This window comes from Macaca nemestrina, chromosome 18 (genome assembly GCF_043159975.1).
Source record: "Macaca nemestrina isolate mMacNem1 chromosome 18, mMacNem.hap1, whole genome shotgun sequence".
NCBI lineage: Eukaryota > Metazoa > Chordata > Mammalia > Primates > Cercopithecidae > Macaca > Macaca nemestrina.
Window position 1 is genome coordinate 60,712,103 of NC_092142.1, and position 19,292 is coordinate 60,731,394.

The 19,292-nt window shown below is 34.7% G+C and overlaps 1 protein-coding gene across 4 annotated transcripts in view; it reads right to left on the bottom strand.

Annotated features, from left to right (window-relative positions):
• Positions 1-4,998: 4,998 nt before the first annotated feature.
• LOC105491484 (cadherin 8) overlaps positions 4,999-19,292 on the bottom strand; it is a 397,938-nt gene continuing 383,644 nt past the window's right edge. For 2 of the 4 annotated variants that reach the window (XM_011757972.3, XM_011757973.3), the window contains exon 12: positions 16,001-18,079. In XM_011757972.3, the coding sequence (XP_011756274.1) occupies positions 17,586-18,079 (494 nt within the window). In that variant the 3' untranslated portion in view covers positions 16,001-17,585. Of the gene's footprint in view, positions 11,884-16,000; positions 18,080-19,292 lie in introns of those variants that run through there. The other 2 variants (XM_011757975.3, XM_011757976.3) reach the window with 2 other exon arrangements.

A 19,292-nucleotide genomic window follows, 5' to 3' on the forward strand; every position in this document is an offset into this window, starting at 1 on the left:
TATCTTACAAATAATTGTTTCCTGATTTAGGCATAAAAAATACTTTTTGAAAATAATGATTTTCAAATAGTAAAATAAATTAAGAGAAGACGAAAGTAAAAGAAATAAAAATGAACTTTTGTATAATTGTCATTTTCAAATTAAAATGGCTCTCATGACTTTTATATGACTCTAAAAGTAATAAATACATCATCTATGTGAATGAAAATCCAATAGGGCACAGAGAAGTTAATATTGTTTATAATAATGGTAGGCTTAATCTGCATATGATATTTTATAATATGCTTTTTAAAATTAATGCATGATATAAAGCTTTTCATATCAATAACTGTATGACCACATAATCTTCTCATTATACAAACATACCGTCTCTTTTGCTATTTGCACCATTTTTTTTCTTTTTGCTATTGTAAACAATGCTGTGATTAGCATCCTTTAAACATGTCCTTGTGAGCCTATCCATTAATTTACTTAGGATAAATTTTTAGCAGTAAAATTACAAGTTCAAACAATATGTTCTTAATTAAAACGGTACATTTCTTACTTAAAGTGAAGAATAAAACACCTAAAGCAATGGCAACAAAAGCCAACATTGACAAATGGGATCTAATTAAACTAAAGAGCTTCTGCACAGCAAAATAGACTATCATCAGAGTGAACAGGCAACCTACAGAATGGGAGAAAATTTTTGCAAACTATCTATCTGACAAGGGGCTAGTATCTAGAATCTACAAGAACTTAACCAAATTTTCAATAAAAAAAAGAACAATCCCATCAAAAAGTGGGCAAAGGATATGAACAGACACGTCTTAAAAGAAGACATTTATGTGGTCAACAAACATAAGAAAAAAGCTCATCATCTATGGTCATCAGAGAAATGCAAATCAAAACTACAATGAGATATCATCTCACACCAGTTAGAATAATGACCATTAAAAAGTCAGGAAACAACAGATGCTGGATAGGATATGGAGAAAAAGGAAGGCTTTTACACTGTTGGTGGGAGTGTAAATTAGTTCAGCCATTGTGGAAGACAGTGTGGCAATTCCTTAAGGGTCTAGAACAACCAGAAATACCATTTAACCCAACAATCTCATTACTGGGTATATACCCCAAGGATTATAACTCCTTCTACTACAAAGACACATGCACACGTATGTTTATTGCAGCACTGTTCACAATAGCAAAGACTTGGAACCAACCCAAATGCCCATCGGTGATAGACTGGATAAAGAAAATGTGGCACATATATACTGTAGAATACTATGAAGCCATAAAAAAGGATGAGTTCGTGTCCTCTGCAGGGACATGGATGAAGTTGGAAACCATCATTCTCAGCAAACTATCGCAAGAACGGAAAACCAAACACCAGATGTTCTCACTCATAAGTGGGAGCTGAATAATGAGAACACATGGACACAGGGAGGGGAACATCACACACCAGGCTTGTTGTGGGGTGGAGTGCTAGGGGAGGGATAGCATTAGGAGAAATACCTAATGTAGATGATGGATTGATGGGTGCAACAAACCACCATGGCACGTGTATACCTATGTAACAAACCTGCACATTCTGCACATATATCCCAGAACTTTAAGTAGTTTTTTTTAAAAAAAAGAAATACAAATGTCCAGGAAATATGAAAATATATTGGACTTCTCTCTCTCCTTTTTATCTTTTATTTTAAGTTCAGTGGTACATGTGTGGGTTTGTTACACAGGTAAACATGTGTCTTGGGGGTTTGCTGTACAGGTTATTTCATCACCCAGGTATGAAGCTTAGTACCCAATAGTTACCTTAATTTCTATGTGAATTCACTCATTAAAAAATAACAGCTAGAATTCTATTTCCAGGAGAAAATGTTTTTGTTTCTGGACTTGTCTCTTCATTCGCTTTTTCCATATCAGCATTTACAGTCATCTTGCCATGAAGATATGACCACCCAAGTGAATAACAATGAAAATTGATATTTGCCACAATGTTCTACAAGATCCCATATGATTTTTCCACTATCTCTTTCTCCAACTATATCTCATGTTAAGTTTCCTTTCTCCCACTGCAACCTGACAACAATTTAATTTTTTCCAAATTAGTCAAGCTCTTTTCCAGCATGCGGATCATCTGCCCTGTGATCCGATGTTAACTCTCTTTATTTCTCTCCTGACCTGGCTAATTTTTTTTTGTCCTTTAAATGTTAGCTTAAATTCCTTTTCTTTTTAATTTGAGGACCTCCTGCCTAACTCAGTGAAATTAGGCTCCTTTAATATTTCCTTTCATAGAACATCAAAATGTTTCCTCACAGTAGTTCAGATATCTTTATTTCTTATAGTGTCTCTGTATGATTAGAAAAATATTTCTCCCCTAAAAGATGCATTGAAAAATGTCAAGGGCACCCATAAGCGTTTGCTGAATAAGCAACTCTATGACCCGAGTTTGTGAAAAGATTGAGATTTTTTTTTCTTCCTTTTTTCACAGTAGACAGTTATACAGTCTTTCAGCACCAAGTATGTAAGGAGAGGATGATTTCACACATTTGCTAAATCCCCTTCTATGAATGATAATTTAATAGTCTATTATCTCCTGGTATCATTGCCTGAAAAACACGTTTTCTTTTCTTTCCAGGTGTATTCAGGAAACATAATTTTGCCCCTATAGTTGAGGACAAGTGTACATTCAAAATCTCTGGAAAACGTGAGGTTGCATTTGGTTATTATCTATGTCATAAGTGTAAGAGGTATTGAGACATTCCAGAATTATATATTGAATTTCATTCTAATGGTTACAAAAAGAATTTTTTTCCAAATGTATGTTTAGGAGAAAGGGTGATGGGGAACATATTGGAAATCTTATTTCTAAACATATCTGTCTTGTGAATATAATAGAGCCTCAGCCTAAAGTGATGCTTCCCAAATTGTTCACAGGGAATGGGAAAAAGCTGGACATGAGCAAAAATAGCAGACTAAGGATTCCATGAAAATTAAGAGATGATTTGATTCTCTTTGAAAGTAGAACTTTATAAGACTTACCGCCACAAGGGATAAGATTTGAGAATCTTGCAGAAACACTGTTGGTACAAATAAATGGGATCATGTTTTTGTTCCTGCCCAGAAATGTCATTAGATAGCAATTAACCACTCAAAGGCTGTAAATATCAGCCTTTATAATCAGGGGAAGATATGTGATTTTGATCTAGTTGCTTCAGATTTCAGGTTCTCGGTTTCTTAATATGTAGAATGATGATAAAAGTAACATTTATTTGATTGGCATTGCATAGAAATTTATGAAAATAATATCCCAAAATATCTAATCAATTAACAAAGTTCAATAGTATTTTACTTCCTTTATTCCTGCCTAATTCTTTCTATGTCCTTGTTCTGGCCCCTCATAATCAGTGGACAAAATGAAAGGGCACAATCACCCTTCTTTGCCATAGGTCCTGTCTCCTATTCCACAGATAAAAACTTTAGCTTCCTTTTCAACTTCCAGCAACCACTTATTCTTGTTTTCCAGTCAGGACTAATAATATTAGCTGGTTCCTTTCTGTTGTTAGCTGTGACATTCTGCATACCCTTCTTGGTTTTCCTCAACTATGCCCATACATATGAAATTATATACTCATTAAATCATCCTTAATTTCTTAATTTGAGTGTGCCATATCTTCTTGTCAGGACATTACCCACATCCCCTTTTCCTGCCTTTCCGATCCAATAAGAATAAACTGAACTTTCCTTACCCAATAGTGCAATACAGAGGAGCTATTCTGCAGAAACTGATAAATGAATATTTCAATTCCTCAGATACAAACCTTTTAAAACTCAAAGACCATATTTCTACATCCAAGGGGTCACCCAAGTAGAACCCAGTAATTTTTTTTAAAGAACTGCACCATCCAATCTTAAAGTGGGAAGCAAAATAGAATGCGTGAGTCACAGCATGGCATCAGAGAAGGTCAGCCCATGAAGGAGTAGCCAACAGACTAGGCCATAAAGTAAATACTAAGAAACAGTGAACATGGAACAATTTCAGAGTGGGATCCCGGAAAGTTATTACTTACTCTTATTAGGTTCTTTCATGGGGACCAGGAGAAGACCCTTCATCTTTCAATATGGCCATGTCATGAACATTTGTGTTATACGTGAGCTGAGTAGTTAGAAGACAACTTCCCAAATCACTTAACTTTGTATTGGTTACCACATTCTCTCCTAATTGATCAGAGGGATTTTAGCAGTCTTGATTTTAGTGATGAGTTGGTGGGGCACAGTGTGGGAAATTGATTTAATGATCTTATGTATATGTCTCTGTCTAAATAGGGAGTACGAATCTTAGAAAACAATCTTAAGGACCTCTTCATCATTATCCCACAAGCATATTTGTGAGAGTGTTTATAATGCCTTATTAAGGAATTTGGTGCAGAGTTTGTGCCATCCTTTGACATCAGCCACATTGGATAAAAGAGAAGAGTGATCATTTTGCAGTATGACTACAAAAGCATCACTGGTTGCAATCATCAAAGTGATTATAAAACCACCCTATTGCTAGAAAAATTGGTTTCTACATTCTTCAATGTAGAATATGCCTGAATATTATCATGTACAAATTTACAAATAATATGAGCCTAACTTACATGTTTGATAGACTATAATAGTCTAGTACTTCATCAATTCAACACGGGACTTTCAGGACCATCCCAAGTTGTAAGAAACATGAAGACATGAAAATGCCTTTTCCCACAGCAAACATTGACAAGATTGTTAAATATTTCTTGCAGGTTTACAGGTCAGTCATACAGTGGCTGTGACAACTGAATACAAAACACCTGCATTCCTGTAAATGTTCTCCCTGATAAGACAGACAAAATGTTATAGAACAAAAACTCTACGTTATTTTGATTGAGAAAAACATTCCAGTATTGTCTTTACTCCATTTAACAAACTTCAAAATCATTTTCCAATTTTCTTTTTCTTTTGTCACAGAAAATGTGATCATATTAAAATGTGCACCTTTTTGAGTGAATAGAAGCTATTGGTACATACAAGCTACAAGGGGTTTCTGAAAAAATGTCAAGCTAATTGTTGTTAAGCCAAACAAAAACATTTCCTTCCACTGTGGTTTACCTGATACATCAAGCAAAAATATTGGGAAGTAAGACAAAGTGATGTCAGTGAGAGTGATAATGGAAGATCTGTGACACTGTGTGCTGATTTTTCTCTTCATTCATGATCATTAGCCACACCAACTGTTAATGTCTGTGGAGCCCAGTTTAAGAGCAAGTTTATTTTACAGAGGATAACACTAAACAAGTCACTGTAAGTTAAAGGATTACAATCTAAGGACTGTGTCGCATAAATCTTTGTTTTCCTGAAAGTACTTAATCATTTCCATGTTCAATAAACATGACAAATAAATGCTTACTTGGAATTGAGTTTCTATTTTATTCTTTCCCCCCCACCCCCAATAGCCATTGTTATCTAAAGACAATATAGATGTTCAACTGGTTTGATTCTTTTTCATCTCCAACATATTAACCTTTTAGGACTATTTTCTTTATTTGTAAAATAACTCACTCAGTACACTTTGCCACTTTTACGAGAAGGCTGCTTAACTCCTGGGGGTTTAGCATCTGATCTCTGCGCCCAATACTGTGAAGAGAACCTAAGTATAAATATAGTGTCTGTAGTTAGGTACTAATAGGAAGAAGGACATTTCTGAGTGTCTTCAGCAAAGGCCACTGAGGGGGAGAATCTTATTTTGACAAAAGGGAAGGGAAAGGATTTGGATGAGTAAGCTAGGGTGAATTACGTTGGCATGGAGGTCATTGATTAATATAGCAAGGCCATTCTTCTCCATCTTGAACCTTAAAACCAGCCTAGAAGTTTCTTTTGAGTAGGATATATGCTCCAGGAAAACCTGAAACACCCACAAACTCTACGAGTATATACTGAATCAAATTAAAAACGATTGCAAAGAGCAAAATTCAAATAAGGAAAAATAAATATTCTTGGATATGTCCTTGACTAGAAGGCCATTTTAAGATCTTGGCCATTTTAAGATGTGATATTTTAGGATGTTTACTTGATAATAGAGATTTCCAAAAATTGACGGAGAAGATTGGAGACAGAGTAGACATAGACTACTGCGATAACCTATGTGAACAATCATTGTCTCACAAATGCCTTCTTCTCAATGGGGAACTAAGCCTGAAAAAAAAAAGCTCAACTTCTTGCACATTGATTTCTCCAGCCATCTGAACTTCCTTGACCTTTTCTTTTTTCTGAATGTCAATTGACAGCTTCCCCACACTTTGCCTCTTCCTTTACATACTGTCATATGTGGTAGGTCACATCATCTAATTATCTCAGTGTGTTAAATTTATCTCTCCAATTAGCTCTGTGTGAACAAGGTCTGTGACTTATCCTACTGCTTTATTCCCAATGACACTCATCACAGAGCTATGTGCAGTGTAGATGCTCAATAAATAGATGGTGATATCCTGAATATAACCCTATTACAAGGAAGAAAATAATATTAGATTTGATCATATCCCTTGACATCTTAAAAATCCTCAGTTTCTCTATTGATTCTAATAGTAATGTCTATCGATTCCAATAGTGATGCTTAAATTTTATTTACAAAATACATCTATTTACAAAGATAACATTGGTTATTCAGTGAACAAAATCGTAATTAACTAACTATATTTAAGAAATCCAGGAATAAACAGTTTTATTGCAATAAGATTTCTAAGAACGTTTAGTCTGGGTATTTCAACAAATGTGAAATATAACGGAAATCTAAACTTGTACTGAAAATACGTATCTAAATCATATGGGTTCCTGTTCTGCACAGTGCAATTTCATAGGCTGGAGTTCCCATTTTAGTCTAGCTTCTTCAGTACATACAAACTTTCACTGTCCGAACACTACCCATCCTCACTGTAATACTTGCTTTCCTATACCAAACACCAAGTCCAAGGAATGTATTATTTACTGATTTTTCTAAGCATACCTAACATTATCTTATCTTTATTTATGTATCAATTTGTTTATTAGAGCTCCAGTGCAAGTAGATGAGCCACTTTTTCTCAGGTGAGCAAAAATAAATATTATTGGATACGAATCTTTGTAAAATGTATATTTCTGTGAATTTGTTTTAAATGAATATAGATGTTATTTCATCACAAGTTTTATTCTGCAATTTACATTTTTAATTTGACATTTTTTTTCAGAATGAATACATGCTGGCTTGTGTGCATTTATTTTATTACTTCTAAATGCCCCATAGTAACTCTTAGTATTTATTAAGAGGACATAATATCCATCCTCCTAGTGCAGATGCGTTCAGTGCCTCTAGCACCTCGCTTAAAAAAAAAAGGCATGATAAATAACACTGAACATGTTCGCTTAGGAATCTGTGTAAGAGTTTCTCTTGAATTTACCCCACAATGTGGCATTGTTGGATTACAGAAGAGATACGATGTATGAATCTTCTCAGTCTTAATACTTTCACTAATACTTGACAGTATCCACCTTTTTATACTTTTCCCATAAATTTAGAGTGATAGCTTACTGTTTTACATTTGCATTTTTAAAAGCAAACTAGTTTTGAGTTTTGGTTCATTTACTTGGGCTTGCCTTTTTACCTGCAGCAGGATTTCCATATCTGATTTTATTGCTCATTTTTTTTGTGTGCATTGTCATTTGCTTGTCTTATTTTTTATACCTTGGTGATAAGTTTGTTTTACCTGGTAGTGTAATACTATTCCTTCCTTATCTCTTCACTAGTCTTACTTAAATATTATGTAAAATTATAGAGCTCAACAAATACTAAAATCAAATTTAAAAACAAAATACTGAATTGGTTACAAATTTCTGTTATTTAGATTATAATAGAATAAAAATTATAAATTGCTTATATAATTGACATCATTAGCATTTTCCTTTCATCAGAGAAATCATTCAGATTTAGCGGCATTGCTGAAATACTTGCTTAGTAGTCATAGTTTGTCTATTTACTCTGTTAACTTTCTATGTTTATGACAATATTATCTGTAAATAGTGGCACAGTTCCCCTCTTTTCTATAAAGCTTTAAAACTTTGTTTCTGCTTTAACATTTCTTTGGATATTGGTGGTAGTCAGGACTTTGAATATTATATTAAATCAAAGCAATGTGGACAGCCTTCCTTTTCTTATTTTCATCTTAAATAAATTTCCCGTACAATTCTCTATTAACTATTTTATTTACTATAAAATTTGGGTTGATTACCCTTTATCATGCATTCTCATTTATGCATATTGCTTAATCTTCTGAGGGTTTTTATCTTAAGTAGGTCATGAACTCTATCACACTTTTTAAAAATGCACCTATAGAAATGTTCATATGTATTTTTGTGTTTGATAGTCAATTAACTATTTTATAAGATGATCTTTCTATTCCTAGGACAAACAATATTAAAACAAAAGGTATTAATTATTAATACACTATTAGTTTCTATTGATGTTCTCATAGCAAAAATTGGTGTATCTGTAATTTTCTGTTTTTACTTTATTCCCACCAGGTTTTAAGACACACACAATGTATTTTCTAGACTCTGCATCTTCAGGTCTTCCTGCCTTGCACTTGTGATACCACCTTTGTTTGTTCCATCTCTCACCATAATGACCGATTGAATTCTACATTTTTTTTTATGGTCTAGCTCAATAAATATGTTTCTATCTGTAAACTCATTAAGCATTCATTATTTTGAATCAGTATTTTTATGGCAATTTGAAAGTACTAAAACATATACACACACACACACACACACACACACACACACAATGCTATTATTTTAAAAACAAGAGCTATGTCAAACTACTGCAGAAAACAGTAATCTCTGAAAAACAAGGATGTCTTTCTATCTTTATCCAAGCCCCACACATGTAGCACAGGGCTTATAGCATGATAAGTGCATGACAGATTAGATGCATTCTCATCAATAACCTTTTAATATAAGAATTTCTTATACTTACTCTACATAAGACTTTTCTCACCCGATGGATATTGCTTCAATTCTATGCAGCCAACATTAATTAAGTGCCAGAACCCTAAACTTCCAAACAACCAGATAACTTTATCAGTAAGTAGCAATAAACCAACAAAAATGATTTGTTTGAGTGTGTTTCTTCTGTAATTTTTATCATACCTAAACCACAAAGACCAAATGTTCCTTCTCTTGAGATTTAGTATTCAGTCCAAAGAGAAAGGGTATATCTCAGGAAAGCTTTCTGGACAAAGTATTATGTTTATAGAGAAAGCCATATGTGCCTTTTTTTTTCTACTTTTACGTAAGCATACATAAAGGTTTCGGGATATTATCTCATCATTTCCACTAACTATTATTTCCAGTAAGTGAATCCATCATACTTCAGCCAAGAATGAACTAACTAAAGTGGAGCCTTTACATTTTTTCTAATTTCTAGAAAGCTAAAATATATAAAATGATCAGTCTGACCGAACTTTTCTTTCTGAAATGTATCATGTCTCTTGTGACCTTCATTGACTCAGGTATTGATATATAGAAAAAATCAAAATGTAGCTATGTTTTCCAAATGATCCCTGTGATGGTAAATTTTATATGGCAACTTGACTAGGCCACAGGATGCACAGATGAGACATGATTCCTGGGTGTGTCCATGATGGTGTTTCCAGATAAGATTAGCATTTGAATCAATGGACTCAGTAAAGTAGATTGCCTTCCCCAGTATACTTAAGCCACATCTAATACACTGAAGGCATAAAGAACAGGAAGGGGAAATTTGTTCCCTTTTTTTCTGCCTGACTGTTTCAGCTGGAATATCTTATTTCATCTTCTCCTGACTCCAGACTGGCATTTACATCTTATCTCCCCTGGTTCTCGGGCCTTAGGACTCAGACAGAACTGCAATACTAGTTTTCCTCCAGCTTGCAGACAACAGATCGTAGGAGTTCTCAGCCACCATAATCTTATGAGCCAATTCCTGCTAAAAGCTCCTCTCTCTCACCAAATGGCTCTGTGTCTCTGAAGAACCCTGACTAAGACAGCCCCTAACACACCTCATGTAAGAATTTCTATAAGACTCTGATTTCTGTTATCCTTTTCTGTTGTCCATTAGTAGAGAAGTTAGGATGTCAGCCTTTGATAAACAAATTCACTTCTTGTCTTCCTAAATTTTGTCATTGGCCCCATGAATTACAGAGTCATTCAAGCCAAAAATTCTGGGAGTTATTTTTAGATTCCATCTTTATTTTGAGCATGTAATTGAACTACCATTACTATCAATTTTATATCCAAAATATATGTGAATTCTGGGTATTCCTTCTATCTGTATTACCACTCCATAAAGTCAAGATAATATGTTCCTTGGCTTATGATAAAAACCTTCTCTCTGGGGTTCCTACTTTCATTCATGTCTACTACAATCTGATTTTCATATAAGAGTCAGAGTGATTATTTTTAAAATATAAATCAGATCATATCATCCCCCTGCTTTTAGATCCCTTCAATTGCCTTCTCTTTTACATGAAGTAAACATGAGCTCCTTATCTTGGTTGACAAAAGCCTGGATAATATGGTCTCTGCCCAGGTTTCCACATCTGTTGCACCTCTTTCACCTTTATCCATTATAATCTGGACTTCATATTCTTTCTTGTATATGCCACTGATTCAGTCTAGGAGAACAACTAACATAAGCATTCCCAAACTCTTCACTATGGTTTTCCTTGATTAAAAAATCTTCACTGGGCAACTCAAATATCATTCTGTCCACTGTAAGTAAAACATTTCGTTTCTCATCCATCTATGTTGTTCTATCATATCAAATTTTTTTTGTATTTCTATTTATTTACATTTCTTCCATATTCCCAGTTCTTTGAAAAAAAAAAAATCTCTTTTGTCCTATTCAATGCTGTATTCCCAGCACCCAAATGAATGGGAACCCTTTGGTACATATTTCTTAAATAAATAAGGATACTGATTGTTTTTGTAACTTGGAGAATTTCATACATTGAGAAACACAATAATGAAGCCCATTGAGAGATCCCTTCACATCACCATTTATTTTCAGGTGTCAGGACCTCAAGCTAGCCTTACTTTTTGATACTCCCTGTCTAAGATTTGCTTCCCTCCAAGACTCATTCTAACACAGCCTCAAGAAAGATATCTTGCCTTTGCAGACTTAGATAAATATTCTTTCTCTGTGCTTTAAAAACACTGCCTGCTTAGTTCTTCCACAGGATAGCCAAATCAAATGTTTTATCATTTATTTGCTTTTATAATTTATCCAGTTTAACTCCATGTCTTGAAAGGCAAGAGAATTGTGTTGGGTATATCCTTTTTCTGTTACTAGCCTAGTACCTAGTATGTATTTTATAGAAAAGAATTTTTATGTTTAAAGGTCTTTTTTAAAGTTTATTTGCAATATCATTATTTATAAATAATTATTATTTATAAATTTTGGCTCTAACATTGAACCAAAAACATCCATTCACATACTCAACAATCAGACTTGACAAAGATGACATAGCTCTCAAACTTTAGAGGTTAATTTAGAAAACCATTAGACATATTTGTAGTCAAAGCAGAACAGTATTGGAAAGGGGGAGGGTGATCCCAATGACTCCTAAATTGTCATGTTCCATCTTAGAGCATAATTGTTAAAATCTTCCTCTTATTTATGAGGAATCATAGGATGGCCTGGAGTTCTTTGCATGTACAGAAGAAATCCCAAGAAATTAACATTTGGCTTTGGTGACCTCTCATTTCCTTTTCTGGTCCTGACCTCTGAGTTCATTGAAGCCATGGTTTTCCACAGTCTTTCTCTTCAGACAGCATCTTGTGACATTCCTCCTAGCAACCCTCTTCTGTAATCTGTGGATAATAATAGAAATATCTATTATCTATTAGTAGGGGTACTTGCAAGAAATAATACTTGCATTCAAGATGTGAATTAGATGGTGGCAGGTAACTCAAATTGGGGAAATACTACAGAAAGGCACCATTTTCTCCAGCAAATGCCTACTAACCTTGAGACCTAGATGCAACTTTCACACATAAAGGAAGGAGGAGAATACATACAAAATCACTTACAACATTACAACTCAGGAGATGACCCTAAATACCAGCATGTAATTTCTGTTTCTCTCACATATTTGATGTGTAATTTAACCCTGAAAATTCCTTATAATGTTTCTGAACCTCATTTTTCCTATCCATAAAACACTACAATTTGGCAACCCTAGAAGTCCTATGAGCACCTAATTTCTGGATCTTTCTGAATGTCCAAAAATGTGCCATTGGTGCTTTTTATAATTTTCCCTTTTAGTATTTGGAAAAGCTGTGATTTCTGTTGCACCCATTCTTGAGTTCCCATCTTTTTGGAAAATTTCACCATGACGCCTTCTTGAGTCTTCCCATATGGGGTCCCTTACTTCCTCCTCAGTACTTCCATACCACTATATATAACTTAGTTTCTATTTCTTATCATCAAAAGTCTCATATTATAATTACAGAGAGAACTGTTTAGTTGAAAGTTAAGGGGTGTTAGTGTCAGACCAACCAAACTTAAACCCAGACTCAAATAGTATTTATCCATAGGAAAAAAAATATTCAACAATTAGTTCTTATGAGATTGATTAGGTACATTTTATAAATAAAGAAAAAAACTTTGAGAATGCTGCTGTATTTAATATTTCTGTATCAACCATGTAGCTTAATTTCTCTACTGATAGATACTCAATAAATGTGGCAGACAAAATTCTTGTTCCTCAGATAGCCCATCAAGTCAGGAAATTTTTTAATTTTATGTCCTCCATAACACTAGGTCTGTGCTCAAAATACTAGGACTAGAATATCTTCAATATCAACAGTATACCATGTAATCCATAAATTTGTGTTGACTAAAAATACAATGATAATAAATGTATTTTTAAACGATAGATCATAAAGACATGCTCTTCTATAATTATCATAAGAAGCAATAATTACAAGGACAAAAAATACATTCAACACTGTTTGGCCACCTGAGTAACTGCAAAGACACTTTTTATAGCAAATAAAACAGTATTGAAATTGAAAAAAGTATAGAAAAGTATTTCCTGCAAAATATATTCTACACTTATTTTCCCCACAAAAAAATACAATGACATTTAAAAGTCTAAGTACAGCCTCACAATGTGACATATTTAATTCTAAGCCCAGGTATTATGAGCCGTTATTCTGTTCGCAAATAAAAACCTGCTTTTAAAACCCTTTACCCTCAATTCAATTTCTTTCAAATTCAAGGTTAGATTCATGAAAAAAGAGAGCCACAATTTCAATTTTTTAGCAATGCATGAGATTATGAGATGAAAAATTAAAACTATAAATTATACCCAGTAACTTAATTGTGTATATGTGTGCATATTTATATACATGAATATATTTATAAATATATGTATAAGGATATATATATATTCTTTTTAATGTTGATATTCATGTTTAAGTTGTGCATTTATAGAGCTTTTATAGTGATGCCTGCTGTTACCTTATCTTTTTGACTGACAATGATAGGATTTCAGTCATGCTCAGCCTTTCCGACAGTGCTAGTGATGGGATTTTTTGAAATCTTATTACTGGTTACACTGCCCTGATCTCAGATGGAACTTTCAATCAAAAAGGCAATCAGAAGGTTATACATTCGTGAGATTCCCTGCAAAGCCAGTGATCGCATAATACAACTTGTTGGAAGGGCCTACTTGCCTTCAGTCCTTATGTGGCTATAAAGAGTAATTGGCTACTTAGCTCTCAGCACCCGCTTTTCCTTTTCCAAAATACAGCATAGCCCAGAACTCTGTTGAGTCTCAGTGTGGAATCCGGCTGCTCCTAGGAGATTTCTAAGTCTCATGCAGAGACTTGTCTTCCTTTAAGCATCTGATTAAGCAAACTCTCCCAAAGACACATTTGTATCTTTCTAAGCGTTCTTGCCTCACTGGTGATACCAGTAAATCTAAGTTTCCTTTTCTTCTATATATACACATACACTTAACTGCAGATTTTTTTCAAAACAGTTTCACTTTAAAGTTTACACCCTAGAAGTCATAATTCTGTGTGGCAAGGTTAACACATGAATTTAAAAATAGCATATTTTAATCATCGTATTATAAACTTATTGTATTTAGAAACTTATAACTATACTCATAAAAATATTATAAGAAATGCCCCCCTTAATATTCTTTAATATTCATATATGGATGTTTAAGAGACATTTTGCTAATATGATTTCATCAAATCATAGACAGAGTGGAGGCTGAATTGATCCTGTGTTGTGTCCAGTCACCCAGGGATGCATCAGTTCCCCAGGTGGGAACCTTGAATTGTGAGGCAGGCGGAGGGAGGTAACTTTGTCTCACTTGGCTCCAACTTAACCATTCTTCTCCATTTAGCAGAGAGTACTCTTGTCTCTGCTATGCCAATGTTGATCAAACAGACAACAATGCACGGAGCTTTAAAAAAATAGTCATTTCAGTAAAGTTTTTAAAATGTGTTATTTAACAAGTTGAGCATGGGAAACTTAAATCTTAGAAAATGTTAGGAACCATATTGATCTCTTTTGGTTGAGAAAGTCCTGGCAAGTCTATTGCTAAAGTAAAACCTCAAGTAAAATGTGTTTTTTATTTGTTTGGTGTGTGTGTGTGTGTGTGTGTGTGTGAGAGAGAGAGAGAGAGAGAGAGAGAGAGAAAGAGAGAGAGAGAGTTCCTGAGATTTTTAATTTAATTCACGACACTCTAAAAGTATAGGTCAATCTTATTAGGATCAAGGTATTGGTCACTTTATTCTATGTTACAAGACCTGAAATAGGCTTTTAAATGCAAAATGCTGACACTGTGGTGGCAAAGAAAGTCAGCAAGAGATTCATGCTTTCATTCTGTCTTCCTAGGCAAAGAGAATATTGAGGCGATGTCTGGTCAACTGGTACACCAGACATTATCTCCCGCTCACAGAAACCACTGTATGAAGATTATCCTGTTGATTATCAATATCTGAGGATATAGATTTTATACTCCTTAAAAAATACTGTAATTTTTCTGTTAGACATATTTATGTGTCTATAATCTTTGGGCACTTCCAACGTATGCTAGAAATGAGTCTGACGTTCAAGAGATACATAAAACATAATAATCATCTCTCCTCGGTTTGGAAGGTGTAAGATAGTTACAATATTACTATTGATTATTACTGAAACTACTAATAATAATTTACATTCACCAAGCACTTCTTTTAACACTGTGCCAAATCCTAGTATATTTTAAAGTCATGCTGGACCAACCTTTTGACCTCAAGAAAAAGTGTTCACTAGTCATAATACTACATAGAAAAGATGACTTATTCTCAGCAGAAACTCAATAAAAGCTGGATTAAACCACTGGATAGTTACAAATTGTTAGTATAGTATTTAAACATGTTGTTTCTGTCACAGTGGAGGTAGCCTCTAGAAGTTGGTGCCTTCAGTTTTTGAGTCAAAAACCATTCTCTTCTTAGCAGACCCACACCAGTGACTGAGATGACGGAGAACCACAGCCTGACTGCTTTAATGGATATGTTTTCACTCTAGAACCCCCTGTCAGGCTGGCAGAGATTTTGCCAGGTCTGCACTGCAGTCTAAGACTCTCTTGCCAAATCTTTGTTACAAGTTTTAGGTCTGCAAACTTGTCTGCAGGTTTTCCCTGCTCAATGTGTCTGCTTCCAGAAGGACCCAAGTGACACAGGTGGACTAGCCTTTAGGCGTTCCATGTTCCTTTTATGTCCCTGCTGGCATCTTGGTGTATGATCACTGGCAAGCCATTTCTCTTCTCTGTTTCTTTATGATAAAGACTCTTACAGACAAAAGTGACCCTTGGGATGGTTTGGTTGAGTATTCTAGAGTTTTAGTTAGAGTTGATGATTCTGTTAATAGATCTTCCACTGATTGAAAAAAAATTAATGACAACAAAGGTATTTATAAAAATATATTTCACAAAGTAGGAAACAATACAGGAGTTTCTCTGAATACAATACATGGAGTAAATAAACAATATTGCATTAAAGCAAAGTAGAAAATTAAAATGATCTGCATGTAATACTTGAGTTTTATCATACATTTTCTACTCCTAAATGGCAGGTTTGCATTACAAATTAAATATGCTCACATCTTCTAGTGCTGTTCCTTTTTGGAGTCTAAGACATTCTGTGCATCACCATGAAGATTGGGGATAGGAGTGCTAAAAACGTAAGCAGTGAAATTATGTACAAATCAGTTCCTGCTCTAAAACTGTGGGGGTAACTTGAAGCATGTTTCTTGGGCAGGGCATTATGTAGGTATCTAAAAGTCTAGAGTTTAAATATTCACAGGAATCAATATACTTTAGGATGTTTGTGCTTGTAGTAAAAACACCAAATACTAGGATTATGAACAAAATAGAAAACAGTCCAAAAGTTTCTCTGGGAAAATGCTGTTCCTGCCATCACCAGTTACAATAACACTTTCTACTCTAAAGAGACTATTAGCTCTCCTTTCGATAATATTGCCTGCCATACTCATCTCATCAAAATGTACATGTATTAAACATTCATTGTATATATATTTATATAAAACAATCTAAAGGATTATTAATGGATATAATTTAGTTTTTTTCCCCATATATCCCCTTAATCTATAGATTACCAACCTTAATAAATAAAAGCATTAATGGACATCAATAAAATATTTATTTCGAGGATTAAACAAATAAATTCACGCGCTAGCAATAAAACCATCTGTCTCTTATGTAGTCCACTGTGTAATACAGTTTATCTTTGTGTCCTTGTGGAAGAAGATGAAGCGGAGGGAATGAGGAATCCTGCTTCTAGAAAACAAGCATGTTTCAATGGGATTTCTCTCCTCCCACCACTGAATTGGCAAGCCCCACCCTGGAATGGATTACGAACATGTGAATATTTTAAGGCTCGACACAATATTTAAAGATGCTATTCAGTCTCTGGTGAGTGGGGCCAACAATTATGTACAATGTGTGGTCACCGTACTGTATAATCTAGGAGGCCTCTCAAAACTCCAAAAAGTTATAATGTACAGCAGACCAAGTATTGCTTTATCATTTGTGGCGGGATCCTTACTGGTGAAGGGGAAAAAAACCATTTGCATTCATAAAAATCCTTGCAGAAGACACATATCAGCAGCAGATTCCTTGCAGGTCCGTATTTTTTTTTTTCTAAGAAAGCACCTTTTAATTTTGATTTTTTTCCTCTATTTAAACCATTTCTCTAAGGATTAGCCAGGATCCCAATCTTTGTCTGTGGTGGTCAGGTAAATATCACATATCCAAGGACTTCTAGACACTCCACATACTTAATTCACACTCCACAAGATTTATAACCTCCTAACATATACTTTTTTATTTTATTATCTTTTTTGGTTCAACATTAAAATGTGGTTGAGTTTATAGATGACTGGTGCTAAACTTGCCTCTAAAACAAATAGCCACATTGGTTGTATCTAAGGGGAGTGACCCTAGAATATTACAGAATGCTCAGTTCCAGTGATTTATTATAATCCACTGTCAAGTTTCTTTGTCACTTTCACCAACAGAGTAGAGTTCGCCCAGTCTCTTAAAGCGGGGACCCCAGTCACTGAGGTAGTCAAAATTCTGGTCTGAGTCTGATGTGGTGGACTCCAAGGAGCTGAGGGAGCCAGCCACTGACCCTCGGCCTTCATAGCCATATATCTGAATGGAGTCATATGGCGGGGCCGTGGGATCATTATCTGCCTCATGCAGCCTTACATTTATAAATTCATCGACATCAACACCATTTGGAACTGGAGCAAGCCCTTGCCTTGGCATAAACTGCAAATCTGGTTTAATATCCTTACGGGGTAAAAATCCATTAATTCCATCTGGATTTTGCAAAGTTGCAATGTCAAAAGCCTCTGTGTCCTCCTCCCCTCCTCCTTCATCATCGTAGCGAATGATGTTTTCTCGAACGTCTTCGTCATCTTTGATAATTAATGGCTCGTTTTTATGCCGCCGTAGAGTTACAAACAGCACCACGATGACTAGAGGAAAAATATTAAATAACAGTCAGCCAAACAAGCATATAATTTCACAAGCAACACACTATATATGTTAGGAGAGAGGGGTATTTTTACAAAATCATGTGAGCATACACCTTTAATAATATTTACTGGAGAATTAAGCTAAACATCTTTCTGAATGATGAACATTAAATTTTGAGTAAATACTGTTCCAGATTATTGGTTTATTATACGCTGATAGAGCTGGGTTAAAAGAATTGGCATGCATGCATTCATGGTGAAAGTTACATTTTATACTGTTTTGATCATTAGAGTGAGTGGCACAAAATAAAAAATAGCACTGAAAGTATGACTAGCTTGATGTATGTCTCAAGCAAGTCCTTTAACATCCTTTGGTTCCAAAGCTCCCTTCTATTAAAAAAAGGAGCAAAGTAGGTCCTTGGGCTTTCACAGTTTTTCAAGGCACTCTCCAGTTAAATTACGTTCTTTTATTAAAAAAGTGAATGTCAAATTTGCACGGGCAACTTGTCTTGTGGGAGGGCTGGAATGCCTCTAGCTGGGAAGAGAAACCTGAATGTGAAGAAAGGGCAAGGAAAACATACCCAACTAGCCAGATCAGCCAAATCAAATGTGGGTTAATGGAGCAAAATATGTGAGCAAAGTGATGCTTGAATCCAAGGCACTGGGTGAGCAAGACAGATGGAACAAGAAAGACAGTAACTGACACCGTCTTTAAAGTGTTTTGTTCCTTGAGGGTAGGATAAGATACGACTCTCTTGTTTTTCTATTTTCCTATTGTGTAATCTCATTTTATAATTGGATTTTTTTATTAAAAGGTTATAGAATCTTAACTTGCAATCATTTTAAATTGATGTTTATATCAAGGAAAATGTCAGAGAAAAGCAATGGTAATTTGAAGAAAACTTATTTTTAGTTTGCTTATTTGCTTTCTTTTCATGTCACCAAATTTGGGATCCAATGGACTTGGCAACCCAATCTATAATGAGACACTATTGTGGGCATAGTAGAGCCTGCTGTTGCAGTGAACTGGTGTGCCTCACACCCAGAGTTCTTCTTATGTAATAGATGGTGTTGTAATGACACAAAAGCACTTCCCCACTGCCACCACCATTATGCCTTATTCATCAATTTACTGGTGATGGAATTGAAAAAGGCACTGAAAGTCCTCTTCAATTGGACATTTACTATCTCAACCCTTTGTCTCTTCACTTCT